This window comes from Podarcis erhardii (assembly GCF_964252035.2).
Source record: "Podarcis erhardii genome assembly, chromosome: 4".
Taxonomy (NCBI): Eukaryota; Metazoa; Chordata; class Lepidosauria; order Squamata; family Lacertidae; genus Podarcis; species Podarcis erhardii.
In genome coordinates this window covers 42,104,267-42,116,852 of record NC_138508.1, presented here as the reverse complement: position 1 = coordinate 42,116,852, position 12,586 = coordinate 42,104,267, and the positions used below count along the sequence as shown (strand labels likewise).

The 12,586-nt window shown below is 42.0% G+C and overlaps 1 protein-coding gene across 1 annotated transcript; it reads left to right on the top strand.

The window, feature by feature from the left end:
• The first annotated feature begins 161 nt into the window (after positions 1-161).
• Positions 162-4,695, top strand: LOC309340332 (myelin protein zero-like protein 1). The gene is made up of 3 exons (XM_081859026.1): positions 162-295; positions 2,562-2,755; positions 4,352-4,695. Exons 1-3 carry the CDS (start codon positions 184-186, stop codon positions 4,661-4,663), a joined length of 618 nt encoding a protein of 205 aa, XP_081715152.1. The 5' UTR covers positions 162-183; the 3' UTR covers positions 4,664-4,695.
• The last annotated feature ends 7,891 nt before the right edge of the window (positions 4,696-12,586 follow it).

Below are 12,586 nucleotides of genomic sequence, written 5' to 3'. Positions count from 1 at the left end.
GCGCCCACAACTGCGCGCACGATTCGAGGGCAGCAAAGGGCCTCGTGCTTTGGGCACTTTGACTTTCGCGCCAGCCGGATTCGGCGGCGTCGCTTTGCCTCCCGCTCCCCCCGCCCCCCGCAATGGCTGTGAGGTGGGCGGCGGCGCAACAATGGGGCGCCGAGGGTGTCCGGAGGCAGAAGGATGGCTGCCGCCTCCACGGCCGCAGCAACCGGCGGCCCGGGGAAGCGAAAGAGCTCTTTCCCCGCCGGCGCGCTGGCGCTCTGCCTGGCGCTGGCTTTGGCTCTGGGCCACGGTGAGGGCTGCCGCTCTTCTGGGTCTCCGAAGGGGGCGCGCGGGAATGGCGAGAGGGCGGGGCGAACACGTGGCCTGGCCCCACCCCCCTTGCCTGGGGTCCCTGGCGGGGAGCAAAAGTCGCTTTGGGCGGGAAAAGAGGGGTCGCTTCGAGGGCGGAGCAGAGGTTGGTCCTGTTAAGGTCGATCTGTGGGTCGCGGGCAGTCTTAGTAACTGCAGACCTTCGGCGTTCCCTCTTGGTGCAGTGTGTCCGGCTCACATGCCGAAGGCTTGTAAATTAAGCTTGCAATCCTGAATAGGTTTACGGAGTCCATTGTATTAATTGGGCCTTACTTCTGAGAAAGTGTGCTTTGGATTCCAAGTTTCTTTGACCATTCTCTAGTCTACGTATTTTTTATATGCAGTATATAATCACCAAAAAGAAAAATCTTGGGAACTTAAGTATAAATTGAGCAGCCAATTCCACAGCTATACTTGTATCTTAAGAATAGTAAACAAAAGAATATGAGCAATGAAACATTTGTGAACGAAAATCCTTATAGTACAATGTGAAATTGGATGTGCTCTGCTTCTGATGGAATGAGCTAATATCAATTACTTTAAAATAAACTTGCTGCACGCTTTTAAAGTCCCAAAGTTTGATCCATCAAAGAAGCTCTCAGTACTGAGCACCAGTACAGAATGAAAGTGCATCCAATTATCTCTGGAAACTCATATAAATTCATGTGTCCAATTGACAAATATCCCTTTTATTAGAAGTAAATATTTTGTTATGTGAGATTCAGAATCACAAAAGAAGGCTGTCTGTGGGTGAAGAGCCTTCTGGGTAGCTGCGAAATGTCTTGTGTGTGTTTTTCTTTGCACATTAGCTGCTGCAGGAACAGGTTCATTTGGGAACTGATTATACAGGCTAATTCCACTTCATAACAGGATTTGCTTTCCTTAACTGTTAGAATTGCCATGAAGAAAGTACAAAGCTTTAAAGTGGGTTGCGGCTCAGTAACAAAACAAAACAGAGAGTTTAAAGGATGGTTCAAACCATTTCTTGCTTTGGCTCAGTTATGACCAAACACCTTCTGTTACCAGATACTCATGGGCAGATCATAATGGTTCCTGCCTGTAAGTGATTCTAGACTCTGGGCTTGGCCCCCCAAGACCCCACCAATGTAGGAAGTGTTAAGTTGTGGGTGAACATATCAGACGACACAGCAATTCTTCAAACAGCTCTTGATTATTAACAGAACAGAACTGAACTGAAGGGTTCAGTCAGCCTGCTTATATAGAGCTCCAGTACAACGTAACTGCAACAATTTTCTAAAGCTATCCAATCACTGAACGTCACTTTCGATCCCTTATTTGCATAACTATCTACAGTATCCCCCTGCTGGCCCAGGGTGAGAACTTCAGTACATAACAGGAAGCAGCAGCAAAAAATAGGGGGAGGGATTAAAATATAGGTGGTTCTGGGGTGGGTGGAGAGGTTGAAATCTCTCTTCCCAGCCCAGTGACCTAATAGGGATGCAGATTGACTGTTCCCCACTCATCAGATCAATCATTTGATGAGTAGGGAAAGGGTGATAATTCTGCCTCTCAGCTGATCTGCAGGCTGTGTGTCCTGCATCTCTCCAATATTGTGGGATAGCTCCACCCACTTCTGGGTGGCTTGGGCCAAAGGGAATGGCACCCCTTTGGCCTAGCTAACCCTTACTCAAACCTTAAACCATTTTTTTCTATTCTAAGTCAATTTTTCCAGAAGTTGTGGTTGTGATCTTTCCAGGGATTTTCTCTCTCAGTTGGCATTTCTGCAGTGACTATATCTGAGGGTTCTTGAGATCATGGAAATAAGTGTCATAGTCTGTGGCACAAGAACTTGCAGCTGTGCAGTACGTGGAACTTCTCCTCAGTCCCCTCCCTCAAATCTTCTCCAGAATTTTAGGTGAACCCCCCAAGCAGGTTGCATGGGAAGAGGAATCTCCATTGTGCAGCCCAAATGCATTGTGCTAATGGAATGACGGTGTTAGATACTATCCATGTGTTTTTCATGACTATTTTGTTCTGTCTGTAAATGCAGCTGCATTGATTTTTAGATGTTGTTTTTAATCAATTTTATTATAAACCGCCTCGAGGTCCCCCCCCCCCCCATTATGGGCGATATATCAATATTTTAAGCAAAAATAAATAAATATTCAAAGTAGGCTAACTTACGCATGCCTTCGTCTAGCTTTACATTGCTCTAAAGTAAACTGTGTAATTCTATTGCTTTAAAGGGACCTGTTTGGTATTTTGTTCTGCAACCGCCAATATTGCAGCTGTTATAGTGTCCACACCAGCAGAACTGATTGTGGAGATTGGGAAAGTAGCGGAGCTTCCATGCAAGTTCACATCATCAGAGAAGATTACTACTGCAGCCTCTGCTACCTGGAGCTATCGAAAACGGGGAACAGATGACCGTCCCATAACTGTAAGAGTTAATGACTGAGGGAAAGCTAGATTTCCATTAGATTTTGTGGTGAAAGTGGATTACAGGTTTGGAAACCACTACTTTTCTTTTGTCAACTGAATGAATGCCTTATTGAAGCAATGTATTGTTGCACGTCACCCTAATCTCTGAGTGTTACAAGATTCCAGGGGTTCCAGGTGCTTACCATAGGTTTGGTTTCCTCAGAATGAGGGGCAGCAGAGACTGGGGGATCTTTATGATATATGGTTTATTTACACATATATGCAACCTGACCCTATGGTGCAGGGGCTTACAGCATTAACACGCCAGCAGGTCTTGCTTCTCCCACAACCTTGGATTCCAGCAGAAACCAAGCATGTCTCCCCCTCACAGGCTCCTGTCTGCAGCCTGCTTCTAGCACCTAGCTCTCACACATACCAACTCTGGCTTTTGTCCTTCTAACCACCAACCAGTAGGGGGGCACTGGTGGGGAGACACCCATTTGTTCTCTGGCTCATAGCCATTTCCTTTGTTACCTTAAGGACCCATAATTAGGGGCAGTGTTTGAAACTCCCATTGTTCTAGGCACATTTTGTGACCTGGAATTTCATTAGTGCAAGCAATTTCTGACCTCTTGGCGCAATAATGCGCCTAAGATTTCAGATTAAAACTGCAGAGTGGAAGGAAAGGAGGACCTTTTTCTGCCTCCCCACTTCCGCTACTCTCTGAAGACTGGAGATAACACCCCCTGAATAATAGTAGAGGGGTGGGCATGGGAAGGACTGGACCATGTGAAAAATGAACATAAAAATTTAGCTGCAGTTCATTCATTTTCAGCTTTGTATTCTTTTCATTTAAAAATTGCGTCCAGAGATTCCATTGTTGTGCCGATAACCAAGGTTTAGGGTGCCATTTAACTCCTAGCTTTCATATCTCCATTTCTAGCATTGCTTGGGGGGCAATTACCTCACCAAAAAGCTGGTCTGGCTATTTCAGCAATCAAATCCTTGTTGGATCCTGGAATTAGAAGTCTAACCTCCCACCAAACTCACAACAGTATTGCCTGTTGTGTATTGACAGCATCAATAAGAACCAAAGGCATTTTTTCCACACAGGACAGGAACAAAATGTGGATTTGTACCTGCTTGTCCTGCTATTAACATCCTCCCCAACCCAGTGATGTCTCAGTCCTTCCTCACTTTCAGTGTGGGGGTTTTCAATCCGGGCTGTTGTAGACTTTCCAATAATTGCAAATCCCAAATTAAAAGGGGGGAAAGTACAAGACAACACTGGGATGGGGAGAGATTCATTTGGATGCCCTTACATTGATGCAGAAACAGGCAAGTGCAACTCCACATTTTGCTCTAGTGTGGAAAAGTCCCATATTTTTGCCTGTCCTCAAATTGAGATAGTTTGCTCACATATTTCTTCTATTTATCTCTCTCCCTTTCATTTAACAGAATTACTTATTTGTGTCTCTTTGTGGTCTTTTTATTAATGTGTTCCTGCAAAGTTAATGACGGTTTGATTTAAAATTTGTATCCCGCTTCTTCAACAACTATGTTCAACTGAAAGCAGCGAATAACAAAGTGATTGTGTTTGTTTTTATGCTTACAGTTTTTCTATTACTCAAATGAGAAAGCATATGATGGGAAGAATACACAATTCACTGGCCGCAGCACATGGGCTGGAGATTTTTTAAAGCAAGATGCATCCATCAAGATAGAAAACATGCAACCTACAGACAATGGCACTTATTTCTGTGATGTTAAGAACCCTCCAGATGTAGTCACTGAAGAAAGGCCAATTGAAGTTAAAGTTGTGGAGAAAGAGAATATTCCTGCAAGCTCCGGAAATATTTCATCCTGCTGGCTACTTGTACTTCAGTTCTGCTGCATTCTAGCCTCTTTGCCAAACTACTTGTTCTGAAAATAAAACACACCTCTCATGACAATTGAGAATGTTCTCCAGTATCTTATTTATCTGGACACTTAGCAATGGGGTTGAGAAGGAATTGGTATGAGTTGCAATATGCAAGACAAATAATATTGCCCCGTTGAAATAGCAACTAACTAAAATGTACTAAAAGCTCATTCCCCCATGGCAACCTTAATCCTAGTCAGCAAAGGGAAATTTTGCAGCACCTCCTTCTCTGCAGGAAGGTTGTTTCTTAGTTATGAAACAACCACTGAGATTTTGTTTGTGTGTGTTTTTATATACATGACTTGGACGACTAGATGGATGTTGGATGAATGGATTAAAAAGGGCATTTCAGAAATGTCTAATGAATTGCAATGCCACCTTGCTTTTGCTGTCAAGGTGATATGAATTCAGCTTTATGAAGCACTCAGGATGTTTTATTAAGACACAATCAGCAGTTTGTGTCTTTTTGGTTTTACTATAACCTATTTAAAAAATGAAATGCATTTGTACTTCCAGTTCTGTGCTTGGGAAGGTCTTGGATAACTTTTCCTAATTATTGGTGCCTGAAGTTCTTAATGTGGCACTCAAGAAGAACCATGGTATCCCGAGACACCAGCATTGTTAACCTTGAAATTCCACTGCTCCTTCCAAATGTTAATTGCTTTAAAAATGAGGGATCCAAGCCCAAAATCTACTGGGATGAGCAGAGTTTGGAATAGGTAGATCTCCAGCTAAACTGGCTAATCCTGGGCACTGTCGGAGCTACATGTACTGGTGTCTCTCATTTCAACTCAGTGGGGGCTCAGCCAGGGTAACTCCCAGAAAATGAGTGTGTTGCCGGCATGGCAGGGAAGGAGAACACTTACACTTACTCCAAATTCTGTTTAGTTTGGTCACATGGCTGAAGAACCCAGCAGAGGTTACACTGGCTAAAAGGAGCTTATGGGGGGGGCAGTGAAAGAACGAGACAACACCAGAGCTGAGGATACAGGTGGGCTGTGCAGAAAAAAAACTGCTTCTACAAGCCCTGCAGAGCCCTTTTATTAAAGGTAAAGGGACCCCTGACCGTTAGGTACACTCGTGGACAACTCTGGAGTTGCGGCACTCATCTCGCTTTACTGGACGAGGGAGCCGGCGTTTGTTCACAGACAGCTTCTGGGTCATGTGGCCAGCATGACTAAGCCGCTTCTGGTGAACCAGAGCAGCACACGGAAACGCCATTTACCTTCCTGCTAGAGTGACTGAACCTAACGGTCAGGGGCCACTTTACCTTTACCTTTTATTGGTTATATCCTCCCTTTATTTCCCCAGCAAAGGTTTTAGTATTAACTGTTTGTGGTAGTGTGGTTATTTACCAGCAGCAAGATGTTACAAATCAGTAAAGAGTAATCTGACCACTCAACCCTTACTCAGAAGAACTAGGTAAGGACGAGGCACTTTTAACACAAAGCAGGAATTTAATTTGTTTACACTGAAGAAGTCATTGCTTAGTGATTACTTTTGCAAGGCAAAATACTTTGTTACAAAGAGACACTTTATTAACTGTCTTACCGCTTTCAAACTGTCACTGGACAGAGAGATTCTTTTTAGGATGTCTATTCTTTTACCCTAGCCATAAAATACTTCCAAACCCTCTAACTTTCCCTCAGATAGATAGATAAACCCTTGTTCAGTCACAGGTTAGACCTAACACTAACTGAAAGCCATTTAGCAATCTGTTCCCTCTAACACGGGTAGGCAACCTAAGGCCCGTGGGCCGGATGCGGCCCAATAACCTCAATCCAGCCCATAGACGGTCCGGGAATAAGCGTGTTTTTACATGAGTAGAATGTGTCCTTTTATTTAAAATGCATCTCTGGGTTATTTGTGGGCCATAGGAATTCGTTCATTCCCCCCCCCCCCAAAAAAAATCCGGCCCACCACATGGTCTGAGGGACGGTGGACCGGGCCCCCGCTGAAAAAGGTTGCTGACCCCTGCTCTAACAGGTAGCCCCTGTTTGAGCCTATTCAGATAGCCAGAGAACCCTTCTCTCCAGACAGACAGAAAGTCCCTAATTCTAAAACCCAGATCCCTGCCTAGCCCACAGACAACCCCTGCCTGTGCTCTCTCAGACGTCCCTATCTGTTGACTGTCAGCCTCTAACTTAAATTCCATTCTCTCTCTGTCTCTCCTAATTCAGTGATCCACTTGGCAGCTCCCACTGGTTGTTGGGTCACAAAGAGGCAGACCCAAAGCTTGCATGTCACACTAGGCTATAGTACCTCAAAGTGGCTCTCCGTGTAAGTCTGGACTGCTACAGACCCAAAATATATTTCATTACACACCACATTTTCCAAGAGAGAAGTTATAGGAACACTGTGTAATACAGTGTGGAGGTATTTTAAAGAGACACAGTGTGTATGGAAGGACATCACTGGAGGCTTATTGGAAATTTGTAATGATTGCATTTATTTTCCAAATATACAGGGGGAACACAGGCAGAAACACCCTGCCACATCAGATATCTAGGAAGAAAGGCAACCAGCATTCTAAGATAGATTTACAGAGCCCAAACTGAGCTTTCTCTTTTTTCCTCAAACTGTTTTGCATTGTGGTCTTGTTAGGACTATCAATATCCCAAAATGCCATAAGTACTGTACTTATATGAGAAGGAGAGAACCAAGTTATCAGTGTCAAAAGGAGTGGTGGATGCCAAGTATTCCAGGAGTCACTAAGTGTTGCCTTTCACTGAAATTATGTTTCCTTCCAGTATTGAAAATAAAATGTGGGAGTTTCCATAGTAACTTGCTGCTCATGAATAGGCATTAAATGAATCAGGAACTTGAGCCCACATTGCATGTGTTTGAATTAGAAACCTAAATAGAAATTTGTAGGTTGAGGTAAACACTGATGACCTATAGGCTGAAGGAACATTAGAGCATTTTCAGTAGACCGGTCCTCTGAACCATCGTTATGAGGATTAGGCATGACCAACTTCCATTCTTCAGCAATATACCTCTGGAAGTGTGTTTTGCCATATGGACTAAGCTGTTATGCACTGACAGACATTATAATACTCTGCAAAACTCAACAACAATAACTTCACTGAGTCAAGTATATTTATTGTTTTCTTAGAATTATGGGAAACAGAACCATTGGTAGGTCACATTCTAACACAGGAACAATACTCTTACAAACCAAAATGCTTAACCAATACTTGATAATTCCTTAACCCTGTTTATTTATTACAGTAATTTATGCTATACCTTCCAGGACACCAAGGCAGCTTACATGTAAATGAGTACATATTGAAATAAACATGCTCACAAGCAGTAACATATGGGAAATCATAAGAATCTTCCCTACTGGATCTGCCTAGCATGCAAAGTCTCCAATCTGTTCCCCAGGAAGTTGCATGTACTGCCTGCTGCTGTGTCTCAATGTAGAGATGTGAAAGTTTCTCATAATTATCTGCTGAATAGAGTGTATTTTGGTTCCAGTCTGTCTGGGATGTGCGGATAAAATAACTAACAAATATTTCCCTTAGTGGGCTAGATGATTCCCTTTTTAATGCCTGTCATCTGATAGTCTTTAGGTTCCTCTTTTTGTTAGTCAGACTGTCCCTGCTTATTGCCTAATGGGTATCAAGGGCAAAACAAGAGGGGAATCAGAATAGATTCTAAATCCTAATAAATAAACTAGGATATATGTCTTAATTTTACCATATTGCTGAAATATGAAGGGGGTCACAGCGTAATTGTGAACAAAAGGATGGGGTCAATGAAACAGGAATGTGTGCAGGAAGACCTATAGTTCAAAAAGATGCTGTAAAGAAAATGTTTTGGACCAGTCATTTGCCTTTCTGCAGTGCTCAGCAAAACACAGGAAATGCAGTGTCTGGATTGTGTGCATGCTTCTGTAGAAGCACAGAATAAGCACAGAATGTGGTAAAGGGTTAGTCAGCTCAGCTTCCTGATAATCTAAGCTTCCACTTAAAACACACAGACACACAGTAGTCAGGGACAGGACTGCACTGAACTACACATTCTTTTCTCCTCCCAGTAGCTTGTAAAATTGGAATGAATGGTGCACAACAGTAACACTGCAAAATAAAGATATAGGCTGCATAATTAAAGTTTTTCCTTATTTCCATTGGTACAGTATAATTAGTTTGCTAAACATATGTTTTCCTTAAGGAAATCAGAAAAAAACCAAGACACCCATAGTTCAGTATAAAGTATTTCAGCAACCAATGGAGACATAAGAAAAAATATTTCAAACAAAAGATCTTACCAAATTGTGTGTCTACCAATATTCTGTAATGACTTACACAAATATTTCTAGGTATTCAATAGTTATTCCTATTAAGTATGCACTCATTTTGATTAATATGATTTTTATGTTAATAAACATTTAAGTAACTTGTTATTACACTGTACATTCTTTAAATCAGAATATTAGATTTACAAATTATGATTGTTTTAATTAGTTACTGGTGATCGGTCTTGACAGCTTGCACTCATCATTGTCCCTTTTTCTTCATTTAATTCATTTTCTTTTATTTCATGTTTACTTTACTTCAGACTTTATGTTCCAGTATTATACAATGCAGACTTGTGTCTCCATCTATTAATATAGCTTACTGCTAGGTCATATTAAGATAGTTTGCCAGATCTATTAATAATAAGACAAAATATTGTCCTAGCTTTTTGAGCTTTTTAAATTGATTAATAATTAATATGAGAATGCTTGGTAATTACATAACACTGCATTTGCAGTGCTCAGTTGCTTCAGAAACATTTTATCAGTTAAATGGTTCCAACAACTTTGGAAGTTTTTTTACAGATAGGAAGGGTGTGTGTGAAAAATATTGGCTTGCCTGTGATATCCAGTGAGGCCGGAGCAAAGCCCAGATCAGAACTTGATATGCAGTTATTAAAGCCATAGTGTCTGTCAGGATAAATTAACCATTCATCCTGCAGTGGCACTGAGATGCCACTGTCCTTGATATTAATTCTTATAGCTGGGATTGAAGCACACACACACACATTTCAAGGAGCATATATATATATATACACACACTAAAAATGTGAATGTTTAATTAGTAACATGGTGTTTATAAATGATAATCAGAAACCTGTGTTGTAGGGTGTGCGCGCCTTTCCTTTCCTTTCTATGCAGACATTGTGGAAGTGGGAGTTAATTGGTATATTTCTATACAGTTTTGATGGATACAGCAGTGCTTGCTCACTGCCCATGCTGAAGTGCATTGAAGCCACTGGTGCAGTGTCCTTGGGCTCAGTGGCTCACTTGAGGACTTCTGGTGTCCACAAAGCCTCCTCCACTGCAACTTAGTGGGCAGAGAGAAAACAAATGGATATTTATGAAAGGGAAGTATTTAAGTGATAGAGTTGTTTTCTAGAGAGGAGTTTTGGAATATTGAGAAAGATTTAGAGGGAACTGGAAAATCTTTAAAGAATACCTGGAAAACTATTGTAATAATAAACATCTCTTGGCAGAACTAGAATGATCCTTGTAAGGTACGAAACATAATGTTTTTGATAGCCGATAAAAATAAAGAAAGTAATACAGTAATTTGGAACTGTGTGTGAAAGAACAATAAAAATAATAATACAATGAGTCTAATTGGAAGTTAAATGTATTTATTATCCTTTTTCTTTTTTTCTTTATTAATTTCTTTATTCTCCCCCCTTTTTTCTTTTTCTTCCTTTTCCCCTCTTTTAAATTTTTCTCTCTTCTCACTTTCTTCTTTTAGTCTCCTTTTTTCTGATCAGCTAAGAAAAAGATAAAGTTAAATAAGAAAAGTTGACTAACCAGAAGTGATGTTTTGTAGTTTGTTAACTATTGTTAAAGATGGTCAACTGCAATGAATTGATGTACTGTATTAGTTATTGTTGATTTATTATTATTGTCGAATCTTAAATAAAATTTATTTCCTTAAAAAAATAAAGAAAGTGACTAGCTGCACTTGTCTGGAACAATAACAGAAGAGACCATCTACATCTGGGGAAACTCTGAAGCTATTCCATTGAGTTACAGAGGAAGAAAAGGTCAGATTTCTCTGAGCTCTGACAAAAATGGAAGATGATAATAATAATAATAATAATAATAATAATAATAATAATAATAATAATAATAATAATTTATTTATACCCCGCCCATCTGGCTGGGCTTCCCCAGCCACTCTGGGCGGCTTCCAACAAAACACTAAAATACAATAACCTATTAATCATTAAAAGCTTCCCTAAACAGGGCTGCCTTCAGATGTCTTCCAAAAGTTTGGTACTTATTTTTCTCTTTGACATCTGGTGGGAGGGCGTTCCACAGGGCGGGTGTCACTACCGAGAAGGCTCTCTGCCTGGTTCCCTGTAACTTGGCTTCTTGCAGCAAGGGAACCGCCAGAAGGCCCTTGGCGCTGGACCTCAATGTCCAGGCAGAAACTGGACTCAAGAGGAAGGGGTAAAATTAGAGAAGACGTTTAGTTCAAGACTTTGTGTGGATGCCCTGTACAAAGTTAGTGAAGAAAGTGTGGCTCTTCCACAGTCAGTGCCAAGAGTAACAGTAGCCCTAGGAAGCAAGCTGCTACTGATGTCTATCTTCACACTACCTCTTTTCAGAGACGCTGAGTATGTCAAATATGCCATAAAATTCCTTCCAGAGTTAGGAGTATGCATTGTGTCATGATGATGGACTTTGTGGGATTTTGCTTGACCCCCAAAGGGATGGAGATTGATCTTGCCAAGGTCAGCAGTGTGGCATCTTGGCAGGCACCAAAGACTAAGAAGGATTTGCAAAGATTCTTGGAGTTTGCAAACTACTACTGGAAGTTCCTGCCTGCCTACTCAACAGTAACAGCTCCCCTCACTGACTGCTTCATGGAAGCAGGACCTACTGGAGATAAGTTGCTATGCTCACTAAGCCCATCACTCTGTTTAGTCTGTGCAGATGTTTTTGCTAATAAAGAATTACGTAACTCTAACTGGTATAATGTGATTTACTGCTGGAATGCTCCTGACACATTTGCTTATAATATTTTTACCTGGTGTTTGTGTGTCTTTATCAGGAGGGGAAAAAGTGGGACCTGCAACAAAACGTTGCATTGTGGAGTATTTGAACCCCTAACTCTCCTCCAAGGCATAAATGGAACAACATTAAAAGGAAACCTCTTTATGACAGCAACTGTCCTGCTTTAAAGGAACTTTAAACGTTGGTGAATATACGAGTTACCAAATTATACTGTTTGCTAGCTGTAAGTTGTGGCACGATGCTGCCTTTCCCCATACTTATATACACTTCCTTATTTTCTATATTGGTAAATACTCCCAACATTATTTGGTTGACTGTACGGGATGCCAGACCCCAAACTTAGTGAAAGCAGCCTGTTAAACTCTGCTCGCAGTTTCCTAGGACTTAATGGGGGAAATTGATAATTTTTCAACTAGTATTAAATGATGAATGCAGCGATATGGGCCATGAACAGAACCAAGAGGGCTTCCGCATGTCAGGCTACGGAAATGTGCACAGATGTGAGTGGAGTGGCGTGGAGCAAGTCCTTAAAAACCCCCAGTAAGGACAAGATCCACGGGGACGCCTTACTACTACTACTACTACTACTACTGAGCCGGCGTCACCACAACCTTTCTGTCGAAAACGGGCCATGGCAAAGCTACCGCTCTGCAATTGCCCAGCCCTCACAATAAAGCCCCAAGGTAGCTTCCAGTCACGTGACAGGCGCCCAAAGTGGGCGGGCAGCTTCTCTTCTCAATGGCCCTCCCATGGTTGAGTGAAATCCCGAGCTCCCAATCGCCCTGCGACGTGAGAAGTGAAGGGCTGAGCCTGGCCAGAAGGAAGACGCTGGATTCAGGAGGTGTGCGTGATTGACAGCGCTCCGGCTCAATACCGGCGTGGAGGTTCCCTTCGGCTCTCCC

Coding starts and splice junctions, on each gene's coding strand:
- LOC309340332 (XM_081859026.1), top strand. CDS start 184: ATGGCTGCCGCCTCCACGGCCGCAGCAACCGGCGGCCCGGGGAAGCGA. Junction 296..2,561: donor GGCTTTGGCTCTGGGCCACG/GTGAGGGCTGCC, acceptor ATTGCTTTAAAG/GGACCTGTTTGGTATTTTGT. Junction 2,756..4,351: donor CAGATGACCGTCCCATAACT/GTAAGAGTTAAT, acceptor TTATGCTTACAG/TTTTTCTATTACTCAAATGA.